General features: G+C 34.1%; 1 protein-coding gene and 1 long non-coding RNA gene across 2 annotated transcripts; both read right to left on the bottom strand.

Moving 5' to 3' along the window:
• Positions 1–1,305: 1,305 nt before the first annotated feature.
• Positions 1,306–4,170, bottom strand: LOC111880484 (uncharacterized). Its single transcript, XR_002846492.3, has 3 exons — positions 3,815–4,170; positions 3,273–3,378; positions 1,306–1,671 (listed from the first exon to the last, which is right to left on the bottom strand). It is a non-coding gene; the product is annotated as an uncharacterized LOC111880484 (long non-coding RNA).
• A 3,033-nt stretch (positions 4,171–7,203) lies between these two features.
• LOC111880400 (pyruvate dehydrogenase (acetyl-transferring) kinase, mitochondrial) lies at positions 7,204–10,379 on the bottom strand. Its single transcript, XM_023876830.3, has 6 exons — positions 9,965–10,379; positions 9,149–9,407; positions 8,877–9,057; positions 8,645–8,792; positions 7,857–8,070; positions 7,204–7,568 (listed from the first exon to the last, which is right to left on the bottom strand). Exons 1-6 carry the CDS (start codon positions 10,211–10,213, stop codon positions 7,510–7,512), a joined length of 1,110 nt encoding a protein of 369 aa, XP_023732598.1. The 5' UTR covers positions 10,214–10,379; the 3' UTR covers positions 7,204–7,509.
• Between the last annotated feature and the right edge of the window lie 15,610 nt (positions 10,380–25,989).

Below are 25,989 nucleotides of genomic sequence, written 5' to 3'. Positions count from 1 at the left end.
ATTCGTTAAGCTAAAAAAACTATTTTTACGAGTTTATTTTTATATATTAATCAGTATAATTGAAGGTAGTCAACGTTTCGGCTTTAATTTAAAACTTTCTTTTGTTAATTTTTTTTTTTTTTTAAATTACATGGTTTTTTTATAAATTTTTCGTTTTATATTCGAGTTTGTCTACGTTTCAACGTAATTTTTTTTTGTTTAACTTTATGTGTGTTTCCTACGTATGAGACAATCACATATAATAACTTTCGTTTGTTAATTTAAAAAAAAAAGTATTATATTCGAGTTTGTCTATTTTTCTATGTATTTTTTTATACATTTTTGTGCCTAATTATATATATATATATATATATATATATATATATATATATATATATATATATATATATATATATATATTTCTACGTATTATAGGATCACATATAATAATTTTCGTTCGTTAGCTTAAAAAAATTTATTATATTCGAGTATGTCTACGTTTCGACGTAACTTTTTTTTCACGTTTTTTTACGTATAGTATAGATTCCAGTTCGTCTACATTTCGACACAATTTTTTTTTATTTTTCGTGCTTATTTTTATGTACGTGTTTTTTTACGTTGAAACGTAATTTTTATCAGTATGATCGTCAAAATTCAACTTACAAAACTCAATGTTTATAATTACGCTTTTATCTATTATATGTGAACAAACCCATACGTAGGAACATATATAAAATAAGCACCAAAACGTACAAAAAAAAATTAAACCGAAACAGAAAAAATAAAGAAAAAGAAAAACACAAATTTATATCGACACATGCATAAAAATAAATAAGTAAGATTTGTTTTTTAATTTAGCGAATGAAAATTTAAATAATCAATAACATATAATATGTGACCCGAGTCATACGCACGAAAACATAAAAAAAAAAAAAAAAAAAAAAAAAAAAAAAAAAAAAAAAAAAAAACTACGTCGAAACATAGACAAACTCGAATTTAAACCGACAATTTTCTAAAAAAAACATGTACTTTTAAAAAAACTAACGAAAGAAAGTTATAAATTAAAGTCGAAACGTTGATCACCTTAATTTATACCGACAAAAATATAAAAATACACACATAAAAAAAGTTTTTTATGTGAACGAACGAAAGTTATTAATAAAAATCAAATTATATATAATACTAGGTTAAACACAAAAATTTAGAAAATAGAAAGGTCATAGTAATATTTTTCAAAGTTCAAAGTGAAGGGTTCAAAATGATATTTTAAAAGGTAAAATGGTGGATATAGAAAAAAAAAATTATATAAATGGTCACTATGGTGTATTTATAGTCACAAACTTAGTCTCTGTTACTTGAAAATACCAAAATACATTAGTCTCTATTACTTGAAAATACCAAAAATACATTTACAGTAACGGATGAACAATAACGACGTCAGCAAAAAAGGTCATTCATACAAGTTTTGGAAAACACAGGGACCATGTTCGTCGGAAAAAATTAGCAGAGACTGAATTTGTATAATTTGTTAGATTTGGTCATCGTCAAAATCTCCAAACTTAATAAAAACCTCCTTTAAACACCACATGTCACCATTTTACACCATCTTCTTGCCACGTGTCATTACCACACTTCTATTAAATCTGCTTTTCCCGCCCATTCCATGCGGTCAATACTCGGTATCATCAGCTCCTATAAATCAGCAAATTAGTTTTAATACTCCAACATTACTGCATTAAATAAAAGAATAAAGATAAAGAAATAAAGATATGATATCCCATAAAATCAGCTATTTATATTTCAATTACATTATCTTTTATCAAAATAACTCCAACATAATAGGAATGCAATCATGAAGATAAATAAATTACGCAATTTTGAATTTTAAATTTCAATTTGGATTATATATATTTACCTTTTCATTAGACTTATAAATATAAATATTGATTACTCGAATTAGTTTTCTTTAGTGGCGTGTTTAGAGCTATCAATCTATAATTCTTCTACATCTCTGCAAACTACCATCTGCTTATCCAATCTATAATTTGTTTTTTATTCTATTTCTTTCTTCTTCTCCATCTGTTTCTATTCTGATTTATAATCCTCTGAATTTGTAGGTGGTAAACGAAAGTTATACTATTTATGTCCCTTTATTAAAAAACAATGTTTATGTCCCTAACTTTAAGCACATGCATGTTCTTCATCAGTTAGTTTGTGTGTGTTTATAATAAGTTTTTAAAATTTTACATCTGTTACTGGAAGTGTATATTTGTATGCAACCTATTTGTAGAATTTTCTACTACAAGGACCTTTTTAAGCTATCTTTTTCGGCTTTACAATGCACATTGTATCGTAAGAAATTCTAATTGAATACAACATATGTTCTACTGCAACAATTTTTAACTGTAAATATTTTATATGAAAAAAAAAAACTCTACCAATTTATATTTTATAAAAAAAAAAACACACATTTTATCGTTTTTGTTTTGTTTCTTTTCTTGTTGTTCTTTTTCTGTACCTGTTTAGGTTTGTTGCTTTTTTTTTATGAAAATAAAATGAAAACTCTATTTTATAGCTTCTTATTTGTTGTTATTTGCTGAAAATTACAAAAAATATTCAACAATCTTTAATTGAAAAAATAATTTATGACTTTCTCCAAGTTCCAAATACAACAATGTACTATCAGGAATTGTACTTTTATCGTACGAATGCTAAATTGATTCCAGTTTCTTTTTAAGCAATATGTTTCACCATTTTTCATTCTTTTGTTCTATGATGACATCATTTTATGTTATTTTTTTTTTCCAGTCTTATGTAAATTATAACATCTTACTTATCTCTTTTAAAACAATATTTATTATGTATAAATTGTTTTTTGAAAAAAAAAAAAATGTAGCTTTATGTCAATTATAACATCTTGCCTTTGGATGGATTTTTTTTTTGGATTTCATGGTTTTGATAATACTCTTTTGAAAGTATATTGTTATGAGTTTATTGTTGGTCAATCTCATTTTACCTTTGATGTATAAATACATATTCGTGCCCCTTTATTTAATCTGACCATTTTATTTGACCGTTTTGTTTATTTCGAATTCAACTTTACAAAACTGATTATGGTATGTTTGTTAATAGAGTTTTACAACTTTAAAATAAATCCATAATAACATTTTAATTAAATGTACACAGGACCTGTTCTGTAACTATTTTTTTGCCACATTTTCCAGCTTTTTAATTTTACCATTTTACCCTTCATGTAAAACTACACATATACATGTTATGTAACTAATAAGTACCTGGATGTGTATGTTGGCACTGACATCTAAACCACAACTGTATTTGTAGTGATATGTTGAGGAAACTTTGCACGTATTTTCAAAAGCACCTTAATTGATCCTGATTCTTCAATTGAATTGCCACTTCATTAATTCATCATGTATAATATAGTAATCTATAATATTATAAAAAAAAACAAATTATATCTACCTTAATTAATCCTGTTTCTTTAATTGAATTGCCAATACAGAAAGGTGGCTTATATTCCTGACTCATATGATAAATCATGACAATAAATTCACCAAAGGGCCAAAGATTATAAAAGTCGTATTGGATTATGGGTGGATACATGGATAATGACCAAAATGTTTGCTTAGCTTTGGATTTAACAAATATGTATAAAATTTCATTATAAACGACATAATTGAACAGATGGTTAAATACCAACAAAAAATTGAAATTCGTTTATTTTTCCTCCTAAGATATTTAAAAGCTAATGTTCAAAAAAATCATTAACTTAATAAAATCAAAAACAACGATTACAAAATTTCAAAACCCTAACCTTTTACTAAGTCGTTTCCTCTGATACCTTGCTGTTGTGCTGATACTATAGAGTCATTGCATTCTTCAGTCATGTTTTCCTCTACTACAACGATTGCATGTACTAATTACTTAGCCGATTATAAACCCTCAGTTCTGTGTAGATTGAACTTGATACTTAGGATACATTGCCCTCTACCCCCAATTTTTTGAGAAATTGTATAAGATTCCTACACAGATAGACTAACATTCGTTGAAAATTGGTAACGAATGTGAATATTGATTTCCATTTTTATGATTCCTAGGATTTAATGTGCTTTGTGTGTGAGAGACGAAGTTTGTAATCTCGCGAACCGATAACAGGTCTTTCTCATTTTGATAGAAATAAAACGTATTTTTATTCTCTTATTAATTACTTATCCCTCTTTTAAAAACATAACATATACAGTCCCTTGAAAAAATACATTTGCGTATATGGTCTTTGTTTCAAAAAAAAAAAAAAAAAAATGATAACAAATTTTGTTCCAAGGTCAAAACTATCTTTTTCAATTTAACATACAAAAATACAAATTAGATTTAACACCATATGAGTTATTGCTATAGTACCGACACATTTTTATAATTATTAAACTTTTTATTATCATTGCTCAATATTTACCTTATAATTTAATTAAAATTATTTTTTAACCTTTTCAAATTATCTTTTAAATTACTTATCCGTGGTGTCCACGGGTTATAATCTTGTTGAAAATGATATTTATCTCTTTTTTTATTTTTGAACATTTTATAAACATTTTTTATAATTTTTTAATATTTTATTAAAATAAAAGGTAAACCCCACCCAAACTCACACCCCTTCTCTATCTCGACATTGAATTTTCCTCTCCTTCCTCTTTGGCTTCACTCCCATCACCATGGGATGACAAAAAGAATACATAGAATCTCAGTCGCTTACCCTAAAATCTCAATCTCTTCCGACCTTCAAAATGAAGGGTTTGGTGATTCACGAAATAAAGGAGTCGCGAGAATCGTAAATATTTAAGGAAAAATTCAACCATGATGGGTTGAAAAATCAAGTTTGTTTCCCTTTATTCTATGTCTCTTTTAATCATTAAAATGAGCTAGGGGTGGGGTTAGCGATTAGATAGAGGGTTGGATTATAGCTCTTTCCTTCGTTACGTCTCTCATGATCTTTATTATTTTTATTTCAAGCTTCTTCTTTTATGGTGTAAGTTTTTTTCAATGCTTTTACGACGATGATAGTGGCTTTGAGAATGGTAATAAGTTCGAAAAATCTCTTCCCCGTGTTTATGGTTGTTGTCGTCAAGATTCAGCTTGATCCCTTTGGGTTCAAAAGCACGGCCGATGAAGATTATTGCATTTAAAGCTAACACCCACCGGCCACCGGTTGTGTTTTTGTGTAAGCCTCTAATACAAACATTTAATCTCCAACTCTACACTTAAAAACTATTTTTACATAGTAAATTATACTATAACACTCCAACCCTATACAGTAAATTATATTATAACGTTCAAACCCTATACTATACCTAACTCTATATATATTGTTGGATTTTAGTGTAACACTATATATTGTTGGATAGAGTGTTGGATTTTAGTGTATTACTACAAATAATTTTGAATAAAGAATAATATACATACAATATTATTTTTAGTGTTAAATATAATGTAATAGGTTTGAGGACTTTAGTGTTTACACTATATTTCACACTAAATTATAGGTATAGTGTAAGAAAATGGTGTTAAGGGTCGGAGATGGTCTTACCAACCATGTTTATTTTTTAAAACTCATTTAACAAAAATTAGGCCTTGTTTGATATGTGTTTGACCGAGTCAGGTCATACATTTTTTACTAACTCGATGAATTGAAGGTGTTTGATAAACAAAATTTAGGCATATGAATTGGTCAACAAGATCTGATTAAGAAAGAAGTTGGGGGTTAAATGATGACTATTATTATTATTATTATTATTATTATTATTATTATTATTATATTGTATAGAACGTACACAACATCATGATAAAATTATCATTTTGCATCAGTCAACACATTCTATACACTCAAACAATATAGTTTTTTACTCGGTTAAAATTTCTTACTCAAACAGACATTTCCCGGTCAGTACTTTTTCAGTCAACAATTATCAAACATGACCTTAATAACAAAAAAATAAATAAATAAATAAATAAACCCCACTAAAAATATTATTGTTTTGGCAAAAATTAGATTTGTTTACTCATGGTTTTCTTTCTATATTTAATAATAATAATATTAAAATAAAAAATAAAAAATAAATATATAGAATGTGTAATAGTATTTTTAGGTTTGATAGAGATAAAATCCACAACCAAACTAACTTCAAAAAAACCAAATCTACTATTTTTTTCAAAGGTTTGTATCTTAACTAATGAAAATAACAAACCCCACAATTTTTGTAATTTTGCCAAAGAAAAATAAATCACACAATCATTTTATTCGAAAAAGATACCAAAAACGTTTTAACTGTCGTCTAAGCTTACGAACCAAAAATATAATTTACTCTTTGTTTAATATAAAGCTTTCCAACTAAATATAGAAAGAAAACACCTAAAACAAATATAAATTCCACACCCTTATTCATTTCATTATATTAAAGTTTGTTTTTTTATAAACACCTAAAACAAATATGAATTATTTGTAATCCTTTTACCACTAAGAAGATCTACTTAGTATATTTAAAATATACCAATATCGGTAAAGAAATTGTACCATTAATTATACTTTTAGCAATGTCTCTTGAAAATTTTATTGCACGAATCATCCCTTAACATATTGTTGCGGTGGCTAGTTGAAATTAACTTTTCACGATATTGTCATGTAGTTGTTGAATTTATTTGACACACTTATTTGTGAAAACTGTTTAACTGTATACAAATTTTGTAACATTTTTTAGAAAAAGTACCTGTCCCAAGAAATCAAAGGGACTTAAACTATGAAAAATAAATAAAACAACAAATATATTTACAAAAAGCATGAATATCATAGGATTTTTCTGGACAAAACTCTAATTCAATCATCCATATATCCAATAACATTCTACTTTTCAAAACTGAATAGAACAGAATAACTTGTACTACCATCATTAGTCTGCATAGAACAGAACAACTTGTACTACCATCATTAGTCTGTATTGATCTGTGATTGTTACTATAATGACTATCATTGTGACTACCATTAATCTGTATTGATTTGTGATTGTGACTATAATTGTGACTACCATTAGTTTGTATTGTTCTGTGATTATGATTGTGACTGATATCAACCGGACAAAAAATTACAATCTTTTTATTCCATTTAAAATGATTGAACAAGATGGAATAGATACCCACTCTCGATCTCAATCTCTCATCTATGCAAAAGACATAAATGTCATTTTCATTCTTAAGTTGGAGGTCTTGTATACAATAAATAGAAAAATGACATTTGCTTGCTAGAAGAAGAGGTCACCCATCCATGGCTTCATGGAATTTGATGTCTACTTACATACAAAGGAAACAAGAAAGATCTTCATGAAGATCAAATTCGATAACTAGAATAGTCAATAGCAACATGTTTGAAAGAGATACATCATCTTGAATGACTACTACTCTTCTATCTTCATCTGCATTTCAATCATTTACATCTTTCAAGAAATTCGATTATTATTATTATTCTTATTATGGAAGTGGTTCTTGTGAATCCCCCAAACGAGACAAATGAAGATAAGCATCTGTTCCTGCAAAAACACAATATAGAAAGAATTTTATTTTTCTTTCCAAGTAAAGGATGATCGATTGATTACTCTTTCTTGTATTATGCATATATACATGATAAATAATAGAAGCAAATAAAAAATAAGAAACTACAATGCTATAATAAAAAGAAATAAAAGCGAGATGCACCAACTCTAATACACAAATTTTAAAAAAAAAAGTACGTTGGTATTTTTTGCATTTAGTCCTAGAATAAAAGCATGATAGGAGTTATAATTTAGTAAAAGTAGTGGATATGTAGTTTGACATACCGTAGCCTTCCATGGAGATGATTTGAAGATCCCCTCCAAAATACCGAGCATATAACCGACTTATAGGAAGCCCATAACCATAACCTGCCATTGTTGCTATATCTGCAGTTCCAAGATCCGATCGCTCATCAAGTGGATTTTTTGCCGTACTGTAGAGGTATGTAAATATCTTAGGCAGACCGCTTCTTGGAATCCCACCTCCCTCGTCAGACACCTGTCATACACATCCATTTTCCAAATAAAATACATTTTTCGCTTTTTTGCCACAGGACATGACAGATTTGTACTGTGTTTGACATGCATTGAACTGACGTCAATGGGACAAAAATCGCAACCTTTTGTTTCACCTAGAGAGGTGGGACAAGGACTCTCTCTCGATTTCCCGTTTGTGGAAAAAGACGTGAACGCCCTCCTCATCCTCATCATCAAAAATAGCCCTAGAAATCTTGTTCGGTTATGTCCAATCCAGTACAACAGAGGCAGCAGTAGGCTGCCTCTGTAGTGTAACAGACGCAGCCTACGGCTGCGTCTGTTACCCTCACACATGACTGGATATGAGTGAACAAGCTTTTTAGGGCTGTTTTTGATGATGAGAATGAGGAGGGCGTTCATGTCTTTTTCCACAAACGGGAAATCGATAGAAAGTCCCAGTCCCACCTCTCTGGGTGAAACAAAAAGTTGTAATTTTTATCCCATTGACATCAATTCAATGCATGCCAAACACAGTACAACATGTTTTGCCCTGTGTTATACAGGGTCTTTACTCTTAAGCATGAAACCAAACATGCCTTAATTGTAACATCTTCCAACCCATCAGCAACTATTATCCGAATAGGAGGTGCGAGTTTTTCCAAATCCATAAATCGCTCTTCAACAGCACGCAATGAATTTTTAACCAACTCAAACACCATCAAATGCAAATGCGTAGGGACATAACTGTCATTAACATGTCATAACACGAAATTTGATATCAAAAATCAAAATCTCACAAATTGTTCAAAGAAACACATGACAACTTACGGGAATGTGAAATCAGGATCACCATAGACTTTAACATCAGGTGCAGTGCCATACTCACGTAAACAAACAGATCTTGCATCTTCACTAGCATGCCTTGCTACTTCTACTGGAGACATTTTTGCATGTATGTAGCCAATACGATCAGGTGGGGGATTTGGTTCATGCAGTGCTACATGTTGACCTGAGATTTGACCAAATTTTAAACAAAAAAAAACTACTTTAACATTTGTAATGAGTAATAACGCCTTCCACATGGAGTTTATGATACTAACCAATTAGCATACGAATGCCAATTCTTGACATGTAAAAGCGATCTAGAAACTGGTGAATGTCATCGAGGTCTTTGTAATCAAGTTTTGGGTTGAGATCTTTCTTCAACTGTTGGACACCAAGAGCCATGGTAGGGACAACGTTATTGTGTCTCACCTTGATTAAATTAATCATTTTTGTGAAGTCTTGTTCGTCGTTCATGTCTTTAATATCAGGAAAGGATCTAAGGTCACGAAAGGAATCCAGGTACCAATCTCGCACCTTGCATGTCGCAAACAGATGGAATCAATTTTTAAAGTTTGAATTCTTACAGGAATCAAGAGTATAAAACGTAGTTGAAGGAAAAGAATGGTGAAGTTCTACAAAGCAAATGGATAAGGTAGTAGTTATTTCTCAATTCTTACAAGAACCAGATCCCTAATTTGCGATAATCATTAAGAAGTTTAATGTGATCATGAAATATGATGAAATTGGAGTAATTCAGATGAAATTTGAAGTTAAAAGTAGCTTTATCACCATCAATTCAACAAGCATCAAGGAATATACACACACAATGGAATTTGAAGAAATTGAACAACACCCAATTTGCAGATCACGTAATCTATGAAGTAACTATGGCCTAATTATGTCACCAAGAAACCGAATGTTTCCTCTTTGAAGAAAATCTCCCTCAATTGACAACAATATAACACTCCAATAACCCAGATAACAAAAATAGGGCCAGTTATCGGAAATCAAAGTGAGAGAAGTGAAATTATCAAGAAAGAAAACCTAAAATCGTATTATTGGAAAGGAAAAGAAATGGGGTTATAACATACTTTGAGGATAGCAGGCTTTTCGGATAAGCCATATGGAAGAGACTCGAGCTCAATGGCACGCCTAGCAATCCTTATGGGGAGCTCCTTGTGAAGAAATTGAGCACCAAGGAGGAGATTACGTTCACTGAATTTGGAGCCGAACTCCAACATGTAACGGAGGCTGACGCCGTTCTGTTTCATAGCACCCCATCGGTGCACCTCGTCGATCAGAGACTTGGAGAAGGAATCGTATAGCTTCTTGGCAGCCATGGCTGTGTGGAATTTGAGGAGCAGCGTAGTCCACAAGAGGAAACTGACATATCACGATCAGACACACTCACACCCCATACCAATGAATTATGATGCTTCGCATAAAGTTTTGTTTGAGAACGAGAGGATTGCGTTGGCGTTATCTTCCTGGAAGTCGGAGGTATTTAGGCTTCATATAAATATTCCCAAAAATGGGTCTAAAGTCTATAAACAATGTGATTATTTAGCAGTAATTCTTGTTAAAATAGTATATAGAATTAGAAACTACGGGGTATATATTTTCTTAAAACTAAAACTATAAATTTAGTCTAAAAAGTTTTTTAAAAAGACCCCAACAACTTTAAAAAAAGACCCCAACAACCGTTGAAATCGCAATTAATCCTTATTGGGCTGTTGGACAAGTCCATTTGTGATATCTTAAAGTCCACTTAGGATTTTTTTTCCTAGGATGTTTTGCTTTTTTTTTTTTTCCTGATATTTAACCTTTTAACTACGATTTTTGACCCTTTGACTGCGTTTTCACGGTTTTGCTGCGAAAAAAAATACATAATATATATATATAGAAAAATCAACTTATCTATATTAAAAGTTTTAAAATATTAGATTTTTATTTTAAAAAACCATGAGTTCACATTTTAATCTTTTTTCTTTTTGTTTTAGTTTGCACATATGAAAAATAGCAGATCCTTGATATCAACCAAAATATGTTAGGTTCCGAGGGAGTATTCATTTACCACACTACCGGTTTATTGCTACAACTTTGAGAGGTATAATCTTGGTATCGTGACATACATTATAAACAAATATTATGGAGCAGTTCTAGTTTCTTTTTATTTCTTGTGGTTGCTCGGTAAGCTTTATTTTTTATAAATCAACTCTGGATGTAGTATATTTTCTACATGAGTAGTTTTAAATAATATTTCTATGTTTTGTTGCTACGTTTATTCCGTAAGTGGCGTAGAAGACCCATAGCAATAGAAGCTCCCCACCTAAAGGGAGAGTTCAAGGATACATGTTGCTAGGGAGTATCATAGTGTTCTTGAAATTATACATATTCACTATGTGGAAATTGAAAATTTTAAATATATTGGTAATGAAGGTGTTACTACATGTATGAATGATATTGGTATACATGATGATAATCATTACTGAGAAGCACCTCCTCTTCTAAACAATGTCAATCTAGTACCTTACTAAGAAGCACTTCATCTTCTAAACAATGTCAATCTAGTACCTTACGATGATCTAATAGATGCTTGTTAAAGGGATATTGACCTAAGGAAAGTATTTCTTGTATTAAATGGCCGGATGATAAACATATAAAACAAAATACAAAACTTTATTGTATGGTATGTCCAATATATATCATGTCCAAACCTGGATAAAGCACAGACTCCATCACGGAACCAACACCCAAGTCAAAGGACCAAAAGCTTTCGTATCTTCATAAGCAAATAACCGTTTCAATCGGCACTTGGAGTGAAAAGTGTTAAAGAATGTTTTCAGAACAAAACAAATAGATGTTCAGAAGAAACGTTTGAGGTTGTTTGTTATCAAGAAAACTTTACTTTATTTATTAATGTTGTGCTGCTTAGAGGGTGTTTGGTATTCCTTTTCAAATAACTTTTTGGACTTTTAACTTTTTAAAAAGTCAAAAGTTTAAAAAATTGTTTGGTAACTTTAAAAGTTCTATTAAGTTAACTTTTTGAGAAAAGGAAAAAGAAATTGTTTAAGAGGTCATGGATTTATGACTTTTAGTAACTTTTGACTTTTTTCTCTTTACACCCTCAAAAGTTCTTACAAACATATTTTAAAATTTTCTTTTGGAAAAAGACATAAATCAAAAAGTCATTTTCTAAAAATGACTTGTTAGTTTAAAAAGCAATCCCAAACACCCTCTTAAGCCTACTAAGGGCCTTTTCCAAAACTTGTTGAGGAATACATCTGTTCATCAACAGAATTAAATTCAATTCATCGGAAAACCTACAAAAAGTGTTGGCCACTTAATTTCAAGGCTATGGTTGGTATTAGTAAACTATACCGAGGAAGTGACTTCATAAGCGATATTAATTCAAAATACAGAATTGATATTACCTACAAATAAGCATGGCGGTCGAAACAACATACACTTGTATTGCTAAGGGATACGCAAGAGATTTCATTTAGCACACTCTCGGTTTATTACTACAACTTGGAGAAGCATAATCTAGGCATTGTGACATACATTTTAATCAAATGTTAATCTCGTTCCTTGTTATTTTCACTTGGTTGTTTGGTAAGATTTACTTTTTATAAATAACTCAATAACTCTAGATGTAGTATACTTTCCACATGAGTAACTTTAAAAAAAAATTCTATGTTGTGTAGCTAAGTTTATTTCGTAACTGGTTTACATAAACCCTAGTAATACATGATCCCTACCTAAATAGAGACTTCACGGATACCATATTATTTGCGGTTACTATTGATTGGAACAACCAAATATTGCAAGTTGCCTTTAGAATATCTAAAAGTGAGTGTACAAATTTATGGAGATGGTTCTTATAGAAAAAGCATGATCGTGTTGGCGACTTGGAACAACTTACATTCATATACGATAGAGTTGCAGTGATAGCGGTAACCATTGAAATTATATTTCCTGATGCCCATCGTGAAATTTTTCATCATCATTTATAGTCCAATATAACAACTAAATACATAAAAAAAGAATAAAATTATTTTTATGGGAAGCTTTTAGAGCCTACACAATCTCAAATTTCGATGAATGCATAGAAAAATAAATGATGTAAAATTAGAAGTATGAGACTACTCAAGCAGAGCATAATCCAAAAAAAAAATAGACTCTATCTCATTTGTGTGGCCTTTAGTATAATCCTATAACATCTAATAGTGTCAAGTCCGTAAATGCATTATCCATATATACATGGAAATGCAAATGTTGATGTTGATTGACTTCTCTCATGCAACAATGCAATAATGATATTTTTGTTGGATTAGGTGTCTAAGTCCATAACTATAATTAGTATATACTTGAATTGATAGTAGCACGGTCCTTTTGGGTTGCCCTCAAACCTAGCAATGGACAAAATATTTTTTAGAGAGAGAAAATGATTTATTATTTGATTAATAAATTGAAATAGATCATTTGTTAATATATTATTGAAATAATATATTAATTAGAAATAGTAATATTTAATTAGAAATTAATTTGAAATAATTTGGTGATTAAAAGAATTAATTGAAAGTGCATGGGTTGACGTACAATTGTTTAATAGTTGAGCAAGAGACATTCTAGAACCCTCCATCAGGCTATAGACTATTTTAAGGAGCATTTAGGATTTCTAGAATTATCCTTGGTGGATAATTAGGAAACTGGATAATTACTAGGTTCAAGATTATGTTATTATATTAAGTTTGGGCTTATTTAGGGTTTCGTGACTGTAGTATATAAAGGCCCCTAGGGATATGATTTTTAGCTACTCATACATTAGAAGATTTAGGCTAAAATTCTGATTTATTTCCCCTCTCTCCTCAGTATCCTTCTTGCTTGTGTTGGGTGTGAACCACTAGAGGCACGACGTTTTTGGTGCTTGCTTCTAAAAGATCAACAAAAGGGTTTCTTGAGTGTTTGCTTACACAATCAATAAGGTATGTATTTCATCTTGTGAATTCAGATTTAGACAATAAATTTTTGTAGTTTTGATAGATCATAGTATGTTGCCTTTACGTGAAAGACATAGATACTTCTTAGGTTGCATGTACCCTAATTATTTCATTGTTAAATGTTTTTTTTCCCGCTTAGTGCATAGAATTTTGTAACCTACGTTTTCCATCATTGGTATCAAAACTTATGGCTATTTTTCATGTATTTTCACATTGATGAATCGGTCAAAAGAAAAGAAACCAGGTTTTCTGATTTATCGCAGCTCACAACGTGAGCTCAGTCAGATCCGGATTTTCGATGCTTATTTGCCTAATCTGCTTACATGTGATAATTATCTGCTATATTTATTTCCCAAATCCAATTTTACTGAATATATCAGGATAAAATAAAAGCCTAGAAATTAGGAGATTAGTATTTGATTTGATTGATTATTTTGTTGATTAATATGATTGATTTTTTTAAGTGTATAAATAACAAATTTAGATATTCATGGAAGTTAATAATTAATGTCAAATATTATTTTGTTTATTTTAAATTCAAATTTATTGTTTAATTTTCGAAATTTAAACTATAAACTAGTATGTTTGAATTTTTTTTAAAATACACCTTACACTATATCTAGAATTAAATGTTTAATTATTATTATATGTATAAGACTAAGTCAGTCGAACTGCTAGTATGCCTCATTCACGAAGCCGATATATAAGGGGGCTATATGGAACCTGTCTATAAAACGGTAGTTGAATGGGTGTCCACTCTCACCCACCGCTTCATTGATTGGTGGAGGGTCGTTAGCCGAACGAGTTTGATAGGACAATTAATTCTCATTGATAAGTATAATGCGATTAAAGTAACTAAACATTTTTTATTTTAAATATCAATCTTAGTTACTTTATGAAAATGTGAATTTGTATGCTAGCCCATGAAATTGTACATTATACTTTATAGTAGTTAGTGGAGCATGTATGATTAACCGACATACTAATAGTGACTATAAAGAGTGATAATGGTCATCTCGAAAATTATCATTGATTAATGGAGCATGTGTGGTTAACTGACACATTAAAATAAGATGATAAATGACATCGAGAGTGTCAAGCTAAGTTGCATGGTTATTCAAATCTTGTTTGTTATCATCGGTATCCCAGTTACAAATAGAAGAACATAATCTGAGATTAAACATGTCATTGAATTGTTTCAATGAGTCTTAAAAGATCTAGGAATTTCACTTAACCTAATTTTCCTCAAATTTTGTTTTCGATGGTGGAATTGGTAAATCGTCATTTACGTACCTTTATATAATTTACAATTAGATTACGGCATCCCTTTTCTAAGTTTGAATTATTTAGTTGGATCCTAACCTTGATATTTCATTTTGGGTGTTATATTGATGATTATTCTTATCCAACTAAAAACTACCTTTCTTTTACAGATGTCTACTCCAAATGATGCTTCTGGTTCCTCCTCCTCCTCCTCCCACAACTTTTCCTTGTTGAGCATCTGCTCCAATGTGGAATTATATGGCACCAACTACAATGATCAGATGCGCAACATAAAAATGGCCCCTTCATGTAAAATCCCAAAATACGAAGGTACAAATTTCATTTTTAAAACAACCAAAACACCCATTTATCATTTACTTAAACACTTAAAAGTATTTTATAATAAAAACAATTATCAAAGTACAATCTCAAAATCACACAATTGCGAAAAAGCATGGGTGTATGCACTGCGATCAAGCCGGGCCCTTCCCTTTCAAACCGAAAGTACCTGAAACCATAAACAACAACTGTAAGCACAAAGTTTAGTGAGTTCCCCAAATACCAAATACCACATACCATACATAACATACGAGCCATACATAACATACATATCCAACATCCAATAGGAGGTGCTATGTGCCAACCATAGTCTTGCCATTATGCCACGAGCCGTATCATGGTCTTTCCTTGCCAGGCTGGGGGGCAAAAACATGGGTCTTATAGACAAGTGCAAGAAGCCACCTCCTGGTCTTCCATTCAAACATCACAAAGACAACTAGCAGACAATGTACAACTACTTATCTACTTAACTGCCAGAGTCCAAACTCTAGTCTTGCATACAGATTTGCCAGGGTCCACCTTCTGGTCTATCATATAAATTTCACTGGTCTTCCTATAATACATAAACCAAATGGGTCGGCATTAGTGCTTTCGACCCATAGTACAGTGAGGAGACTCACCTCAATGGCTGAACCAATGAATAAATCTCTGACTGTGGATCCACTAAAATCCACGTGCTATCCAATACCAAAATGACAACCCATTAATAACTAGCTCCTAACTCACACTTTTTGGATTTGGTGTCTAAGTCCATAACTATAACTGGGATGTACTTGACCCGATTGTAGCATGGTCCTTTTGGGTTGTCTTCATCAGTGCAGTTTGATAGGATGGACTTTTGTGAATAAGGTTATTTATAATTTATTAATATATTACTAGTATAATATATTAATATGAAATCATATTATTTAATTAGTTTTGATCAAGAATTAATTAGAAATTAATTTTGTGATCAAAAGAGACTAATTAAATATATGGGGATTGACTATGTAAATCAATGATTCTTTTAGTGTGGGCTAATGATCCATGGTTATTTAAAATGGGATAAACCAATGTGATAGTCCATGGATAGTCCATGGGGGTTTTAACCCATGGAGCCTAAGTAATATGAAAGGTCATTAGGGTTTGCAAATATGCAACCCTAGCACTATAAAAGGAACCCCTCATGGCCAAAATTGGTTACACATATAATCACAATATTCTTGAAGAGTGTGAAGTTGATTTTGTGCAAGTAACCTATTCTCTCAAGCCTCCTCTTGTATATTGGTGTTTGTGAACCATTAGAGGCATCACACTTGGGGTGCTCAAGCTTTCAAAGGCCAGCAACTACAAGTCCTTCTAAAAGCTAAGTCATCTAACTAGTTGTATCATTCAATTGTTCAAATGTATGCTAGTTAGGACAATGCTTTGGAGAATTGAAAATATGCATGTATAATTAGAAATATGAACTTTGGTAAGAAAGCCAATAAAGTATTGATTTCTAGAAGTCCAGCTGATTTTTGGATTTATGTCACAACTAATGGGAACATAAATGTTATGCAAGTAACAAAATAATTGTTATGCTGGTGGGAGCATAATTATTATGGTAAGTGTTGCAAGTTAGCAATCTTAATTATAGAAAACAAAGTTTTCAATTCGCAAAGTTGTAGGGTTGAAAAGTTGTTTTGCTATAATTAAAGGAGTGGAATTTAAACTTCATTTCAATTCTAAAAGTTTAGATTGAGATTTTAATCAAATTTAGTCAAGGATTTATATGAATACCATGTTAAAATGCTTCAACATTGGAAATTATATATATATATATATATATATATATATATATATATATATATATATATATATATATATATATATATATGGAAATATTATAGCAAAAGACTGGTCAAGTATCATATCTTTATGTAAGACATTATGGATCGTATCCCATATGCTTCGGGTATAGGATCGATTGCATATGCTATAATATTTATGTGTTCTAATTTTCCAAATGCCTAGGGCATTAAGAGGGGAAAAGGACTAGAATTGGATATAAGTAAAGTTGTTAAACAACTGCTAAGAACAGTCCAAGGTTCGCCAAAGATTGGTTGCCTATGGATAGTTGGAAATATAGTAATGGATGGACCATATTGACATTATTATGAATAGATAAGATTCTATAAACAATGAGTTGTCATATGGAAAATATGGAAATGTTTCCATAATGGGAGTTGGATATAAAAAATCTATGAGAAAGTTAGAAACTTTTATGAAGGATGTTCAAAGGAATGTGTTTTGAATATGAGACTTCGGATCTATGGAATTGTATTGTAACAATCTCCAATGGAAAGTTTTGTAATTGACAAAGTCTCTGTGACTTGTGTACATAGTCATTACAAAAGGATCACTACATATAAGTTTAGAATCTAACAAATTACAGTAAGTGGCAAAAACTTGGTATTCTTACACTTACGATAAGGATTTGGGATTATGAAATGAGTATCGTTGGAAATGATTACAATTGATCTATTTCACAAAGTAAGGACCATAGGTAAACATAGTGTGCATGCTTGGAGCATGGGATAGCTATTGTTTTAATTCAAGTATTAGTTGATAAATCGAAATAACATACAATGAATAATGTGTAATCAATATGGTTATTAAATAAAAGGTGTTTTATTTACACTAAAAAGTTTTGGGGCCATATAGGATTAGTATTATTCTTGTGTTTCACTTTACATGTTTTGACTTCCAAAATAATAAAATTATCAAACCATCCACAGTCAATCATACGTTGGAAGTAAGTATGAAATAAGACTGTCATGAGTTGGCTTGTAGATTGTCTAAGGTGTTAGACATAGCAAAAGTTTTCTACACCATTCATGAGTGCTCCTGAAATAAGATTTGAGTATTGGATTCAACCCGCGCTCACTTGAATTACTTCATGGAATTTATCATGAGTAATTATGAGACGATAATATCATATAATCTTCAAACTAAGATATATGATGTAACGCCTATGTTTCTGTGCTTGTCATTAATAACAATGTAATACTCTAGGTTAACCTTTGTAACCCATTTTGAAATAATAAGAATGTATTATTTGAGTATTATGCGTTTTATGCTTAATTACTTAATTGTGTGGCTTAAAAGAATTAAGAATAAAAAATATGAGTAAAAATGAAATATTGGATAAGCCCAATATCGATACTTGAAGATGTGGTGGTCGTGATGAGGTTTCCGAATATATAAAGAATGCCGAAATCCGAGTTATAATGAAGAAGTTATGACCTGTCGAAGTTTCGCGACAGAACCGGTATGGCACAGCGCGACATAAATATTGAATTTACGATAGAGCGATATCTAGCCTTAGAGATCTAAATGAAAGTCGTAGAATATGTTAAACCGAGAGCATGCATAAAAAGAACGTCCAAATCCGACTTCGTATGAGGAAGTTATGATTTTTCTAAGTTTCAGCTTAGCAGTATGCAGGCCGAAGTTTGAATTTGAGATCGAGTGATTTCTACCCAAAACTTTCTAAATGAAAATCGAAGATCTCATCGATAGCAGTGCAACGGAAGTAAGACAGATGAAAACGGACGCCAAACGAAGGAGTTATGAATTTCTAACGGAGTTTTCCTGTCCCGGCCTACTAAAAATAATGTAATAAAAATAAAGTCAAAATTAGCCGACGAAGTCTAAACGAAAGTTGTAGATCTTATTTTTACCTATGCGTTGATATAAAGAACATCAAAAACGGAGCTCGTATGCAAAAGTTATAAATTTCTGAAGTTCGGACGCGAACCCCAAAGCTGTGTCAGAGTTCACGACGTGAACTCAGTATTTATGACTTCTGGAGCCTGACAGACCCAACTTGCGATGACGATCAAACTCACGACGTGAAATAAGGGTTCACGACGTGAAATAAGGGTTCACGACGTGAATTTCAAGAAATCAGCCCTATAAATAGAATTGAAAGGGTAGCCGACCAAGGTTGCTAATTCACTCTTCTCTCACCCATATTACCTCGATTTACATGCAAAGAAGTACCCCCGAAGCCCCAATATCATCCCGAGACCCGAAGCAAGTACCGAAGCCCAAAGATCCCGAGAAGAAAAGAGTTTTCGAGCCAAAGCTCTGGTTGCGAGAAGCCCGGTGTGTGAAGATCTTCTAGTTTCATCGAAGAATACTACTTCTACAAGCTGTAGTGCTGCCCGATCATCTTCTGATAAAGTGAGTGCATAGTCCCTTTCAAATTCATGATTTTATACATGTAATTGATTGAATATATTAAGTATATGATTTATGTGAGTGTATTATTGTTACCTTCTAACACATATATCTACATGATTCTCTATGAAATACTTGTTATGTGTATATGTATCATCTGTTATTTGGAATGAGTATTGAAAGAACATGCTATACATGTTTTAAGTTATGTATAAAATATGTATATTTTATCTACTAATATGTTGGGTAGAACATGGGTAGATAGTTGGTGTGTGATGAAATAAATTGATGAGAGGCCTCGTTGTTGTTGTCAATCTAGTCATCTAGTGGAGTATGGATGACGACCACAGACTCTTTCTAGACAGTCCTGTGGAATGCTGGCAGGTTCATAACCTGTAGGTGTTGTGGGCTTGATGTTCACCGGTGTATTCTATCCACCTCATGGTTGCCTTTAGGACATTTATTGTTGAGGAAACCCCTTTGCAGTAATGTTCATCCCGATGAAAATCCTAGATTAGGTCCCTTGAGATAGATGTTGTTTTAGGGACATAAAGTGAGGATAACGGGAATGGGTAATCGGGTTATTGTTGATTGTTGAATTAAATATAATTATTTATTGTGGATTGAAAACCCTATATGCTCACCAGGCTCCCAAGTCTGACCCACTCAATTTATTTGTCTTACAGGTAGTGGCGCGAGGGCATAAGTGTAACGACCGTAAAATTCAAGTCAATTTTAAACTTTTAAAAACATTTAGAAACCAATAGTTATTACCAATTTGTTTTCAAAACAGTTCTATATCAGAGTATCCCAGAAACATACTCATAAAAAGTGAGGAGCTGTACAGTCACGCCTTTGCCTTGCCACGATCCTCTGATGTACCTGAAACAATAAAATGAAACTATAAGCCCGAAAGCTTAGTGAGTTCCCCCAAAATACTGATACACATACAATCCACATAGCAATATCAACATTAACATATCATATCAATCAAAACAGCACAGCATGCACTAGGTCCACAGCTTTACAAGCTGGACTACCCACTAGGCCCTCAGTACGAGTCTGGAATGCCTACCGGGCCCTCAGCTCGTATCTGGAATGCCATCAAGCCCTCAGTACGAGTCCGGAATGCCTACTGGGCCCTCAGTTCGTATCTGGAATGCTCCCGAGTCCTCAGCATGAGTTTGGAATGCCTACCGGGCCCTCAGCTCATATCTGGAATACTCTAGGGTTTGTTGGCTACCGCACGGAGCAGTACAACCTCAACCCATCCCACATAACATGTCGACATGTAACAAATAAATATACATGTAGGAAATCAGACAATATCACAGGTAGTCCTACAGACTTACCAAACTAGCATATCAACTGGAATACATCACTAGCATGCAATACTAAATCATGATCAACATCTAACACTGCTAGGATAATACATCCAATGGGCCGGCCTTGGTGCCTTAGACCCCATAGTATAGTGAGGATAACTCACCTGGTACTACTGAAGTCCCGTAGATACAACCCCAGCTGTTGGTTGATATATTCCCGCACTGTCAACATAAAAAATACCCAATTAATAATTGGGTTCAAGGCCCAAGGTTCAACTCACACTATAAAATCCCAATAGCCAAATGATGGGCCAAAGCCCAACATATGGCCCAACTTTCCAAATTGGGCCTAGACCTCTACATGGTCTTTCCTTAAGGCCCATCCAATTATCCCAATCCAATTCCCAAGGCCCAATATCACATGATCATAAAGGCCCATTTATGGCCCAATTTTCCAAATTGTGCCTAAGACTCTCACACGGGCCTTATCCTAAAACCCATATAATTATTTAGTCCATTTGCTTATTCTTGGAAGTCCATTAATAGTCCAATTACCAAAGCCCACTAGGAAGGCCCAAATCAAGGCCCAAATGAGATTAGGGCTTTCACATGAAATGATGATTAGGGTTAAGTGTGCCAACTTAACCCATTAAGGACTTAATCCATTAAGTCCAATATTGCTTTTAGGTTAATTTTGCCAATGATTATTATTTAATATTTCAAGTTATTAAATAATCTCGTGTGTGTCCCGATTAATTCTCAAAATTAGGGTCTTATGCCATTAGGGTTTTCCAAACCCTAATTAAAGTTTTCCAACCCAATACTAGCCCATTAGTCCATTGGTTGGGCTTTTAGGTAACATTGGGCCTTATTAGGCCCATTAGGGTTCCATTGGGCCCACTAGGTTTTCTTTGGGCCCATTAGGGTTTCATTGATCCCACATTGTCCAAACATCCCCCAAACGAGGTCCAAACGCAATCAAAGCACACCTCCACCCGACACGGCAGCCGGTGGCGGCAGCCACCACCCTATGGTGGTGGTTTGAACTTTTCTTTTCATTATTCCTACTCTATTACAGTTTTACAAAGCAATATTAATAACAAACACACACACACACTAAGCTACACACACTAATATAATGCCCACACACATCCTTTGCTCGGAACATAAACCCAACACCCACCTATGGTGGGTAGCGACGACAGTAGCACAAGAAACGGCGGAAACAGTTTCGTTAACAGTGGCAGCCACCATGGCCGACTGCCATGGTGGTCCTTCATGTCTTTCACTCAACATAAGCCTCCCCCACACGCCGTCGCATAACAAGCCACAAACCCGACAACCATGTCATGGCGGCATACGACAGACGCCGGGCATCAGAGATGTTGAGATACCTCTGGACGACAACGGTGATGTAGTCATGTGGAGTGAAATAAGGTGATGAGGAGGTTTGTCGTCGTCAGTAGTAATGAAAGCAATGACAACGTCGGTTTGGTGATTCCCAGCTTCCATAGCGGAGGGGCGGTGGTCCGGTGACATCGCTGCAACAGAAGAACGGGGAGAAGAAGGGGGTTACGACCCCGACTTTGCGAACAACGGCGATAGTCGACAAATCAATCATTGATTCGACGTCGCTTGTGGCTTTTCGTCACTGACAGGGGTTTTGTCGATGATTGGCTTCGCTTGGACGACACCGATGATGAGAGGCGACATAAAGGGTTGCAGCGCCGGAGTTGGAGAAGGAAGGGTTTGAGTGCATGAGTTAGGATGAATATATATGGGCTAATGGGAGTGACGGGTTCACCCATGTCCATCCCCAATCATTTGCATATTTTACACACTTAGACCCTCTCCATAAGAACTCTTTTCAACTTAAGTCCCCAAAATTACCATGCAGCCCCTACTTTTACTAAATCTTTTCAATCTAAGCCCGACATTTACCAATCAACCCCTGTCTTAAAAAATCCTTACAAAATAACTCCCAAACATACACTTTAACCCTTGGAGATCAAAAGTATATCATTTAACACCCCAAACCCAACACCCCGCTAATCATTATATAATTTTGGACAATAAATATATAAAATAATAATAAAATTACTTCTCGGGGTTTCGGGTTTATCACTAATTATCTTGTTTTAAACGGGATGTTACAACTCTCCCCCACTTAAATTTGATTTCATCCTCGAAATCGTTTATTCTCTTACCTTACATTTCAAACAACTTGAATTACAATCCCGAGCATAACCCTATTCTTTCGAAGGAAATCGTAACCAACCCTTGCAGGGTTCTAAAACCTGAAAATGAACGAATCCCCTGCCATTTGATAACATTTACTCAATCTAAAACTGAAGTCTCGAGATGGTCTGGCTCCCTGATAGAACTCTCATACCACTCATTATTGTTGCGCCCAATCTGCTTGTCTCTTATCTAACTATTCAACTCCTGATATCTGGGGGGTTCCAACATCTAGATACTTCTCATATACCTGAAGACCCAATTTATCAATACCGCCCTAAACACGGAAACTGTCTGAACACTGATCTGCCTGGAGCGATATGCTGCCACATGGCTGCTTTTTACAATCTATCGAGACTTCCCCAGTCTCAATTTGTTCACCCATCATCTGACATACCGGTTTCCGGCCCGGTTGCGGAGCTAAAGAAATCCCGCATAGTTGCCTCACACGACTTCCAAACGAAATCTTTCTCTGGAACTAGTTACCACTAGTTATCATGCCACTGCAACTCTAACAACCTCCTGACCCAACCGATTGGACCGATGCGTCAAATCATGACGTTACCAACTCCACAGCTAAAATCGATTGCTACATGACCAATGCTGGCCTTACATCACCAACAACCTTAAATAATTCATTGCTTCCTTGATCCCATAACTGTAGGGATGTTCCTACAGTCTTATCACTGGCTTAACTAGGTCTAATCACTCTGGGGAAAGCCATAAACCAATCCTTGGATTTCCATATCCTCACTGCTACACCCGAACTGGTGGTTATTATTGTCCCTTTCGCGTACTAACAATTCGCTCATGCTATCTACCGATCTAGTGAATGTTGCGGCAACACCCACAGACTTACAACACTTCCCATACCGGTCGAACACGCACTCGCCCTAACACACAACTAAACTTAATTCATGGCTAGAATCCCAACCTGATTTCCCTAAGTTCTGTTATCAAACAACGAGAAGACGTGATTTGCGGGCTGGGGAGTTTTACTGAACTCCTAACTCACACCACACTCAAACCAAGCAGCCATTAGGGTTGTCTTCCTTCCTGAAAACGATGTGAAACTTATCCCAACTTCAAAACCGATCATGCTTCTGCATTCTGAGATGATTCTCCCCCACTTAGACTCAACTAAGTCTTCACAATACATGAAGATTTGAGAATTCCCAATCCTTCTCATTTCCAACAATCGATCTGATGCCAACTAGACCTTCCCAACTAGTGCTCCTTTACTAGCCAACCACAAGTGATCACATACTTCTATGAACTAGCTGAACACTTCTTGAATCGTAATGAAACCGACAGTCCCTAATTCTTGAATGATCCTACACTCAAATCTTAAGGACCAAAAGATAGATGCTCTACTAATACTTTAGCAATAAGCTATTTCCCTCGGCGCTCTCATACGCAAATTAATAACGATTACTAAAACCATTGAATCCAGACAATGCTGTATAACCATCTTATGGGACCCTGTCCACATACCTCCCACATAATACCCTTCTTCCCAAAGTACTCCAACCAATCTCCCACTCTCAGCTCTAGAAATCATATCATTCAGGGCCACGCACCCTGACTCACTCACTAGCTTGATCATCCGCAACTGAACTGCAATAGTTGAAACAACCTCTGCCCTAAACCGGGCTACAACTACTTCCAGGACATAGTCTACTATCCCAAAAGTGCAATAGATTGCATAATCAATCCTTACCACTTGACACAAGAGATCAAAGGTGAACCGAACCTCACATAATACTTCTGCCATATCGATCCACATGCACTCACCAACGCTAGACTACTGTCGCCAACCCCTGCGACTAACTGACCCGAGCTGGAACACAACCTGATCCTAGGGTCACAAGTCTGCTCTCTCCTCGGAGCTCAAGAACTGGAAGGCCGAAATCCTTGCCTCAGAAAACAACATTCCCATCTATCAATTAACTGTTCTGCTTCTAGATGCAAAACTCCAGCTAATCATAATTATCAATCCTTTTCGGAGTCCCCTCGACTCACATTTCGGCCTCAGGTAAAACCCCCAAAGCCTAACATCTAGAACTCATGTGGTAGCCTCTCCTACTCGACTCGCTGAGTGTAACGAGTACATAACATCTCCCTGATCACAAATAACTACAACCCTCTGCTCATCAGAATATGTCCTAGTAACAAGTCCCGGTACTAGAAAGCTCGACCAGCTCCTTCCCCTACCGTCATTACAGCTGCTATAGCTGCTACGACAATCGACTCGGCACTAGCTGTATAGCACTTGTCGAAATACTCAACCATGGCGGTCTTGGTAGACCCAAACATCTCGATCACTTCCACCCGGATGATCTCACTGACATAAGCCTCTGACAACGCTGGCCTATCCTGGCTGTCAACTCTCGATCCTGACCCGGATCCATCTCAAGACGTATCGTAACCACCATTCTGGTAATTCACCATAAAGATCTATGATAATCCATATAATGACAGGGAACCAACTCCCAAACCCAACCCTAGGGGTTGTGACTTCCTTGCTACGCGTATGGGTCCTGTGCTTTCAGTAGTACGAGCCCATACTACCTTCCACACTTACCCATATTTGTCTCAAGTATCATCACAACGCCCTAACAATATACGTAATCATAGCGAGCGCTCAATCCTCACACCTAGAGGAATGCTAAATATCACATAACTGGCCTCCCGGCGTCACACAACCCACCGATCCATGAAACTTCCACCAACCCTGCAGCA

This window comes from Lactuca sativa, chromosome 6 (assembly GCF_002870075.4).
Source record: "Lactuca sativa cultivar Salinas chromosome 6, Lsat_Salinas_v11, whole genome shotgun sequence".
Classification (NCBI taxonomy): Eukaryota; Viridiplantae; Streptophyta; class Magnoliopsida; order Asterales; family Asteraceae; genus Lactuca; species Lactuca sativa.
Note: the sequence above shows the minus strand (reverse complement) of the source record. Positions and strands in the feature narration are given on the sequence as shown.

Bases quoted from the DNA above. Each gene is read 5' to 3' on its own strand.
- LOC111880400 (XM_023876830.3), bottom strand. From the start codon at position 10,213: ATGGCTGCCAAGAAGCTATACGATTCCTTCTCCAAGTCTCTGATCGAC. The intron at 9,408-9,964 runs GTATGTTATAAC...GCGACATGCAAG, and splicing joins AAAAGCCTGCTATCCTCAAA to GTGCGAGATTGGTACCTGGA. The intron at 9,058-9,148 runs GTTAGTATCATA...GTCAAATCTCAG, and splicing joins TGGCATTCGTATGCTAATTG to GTCAACATGTAGCACTGCAT.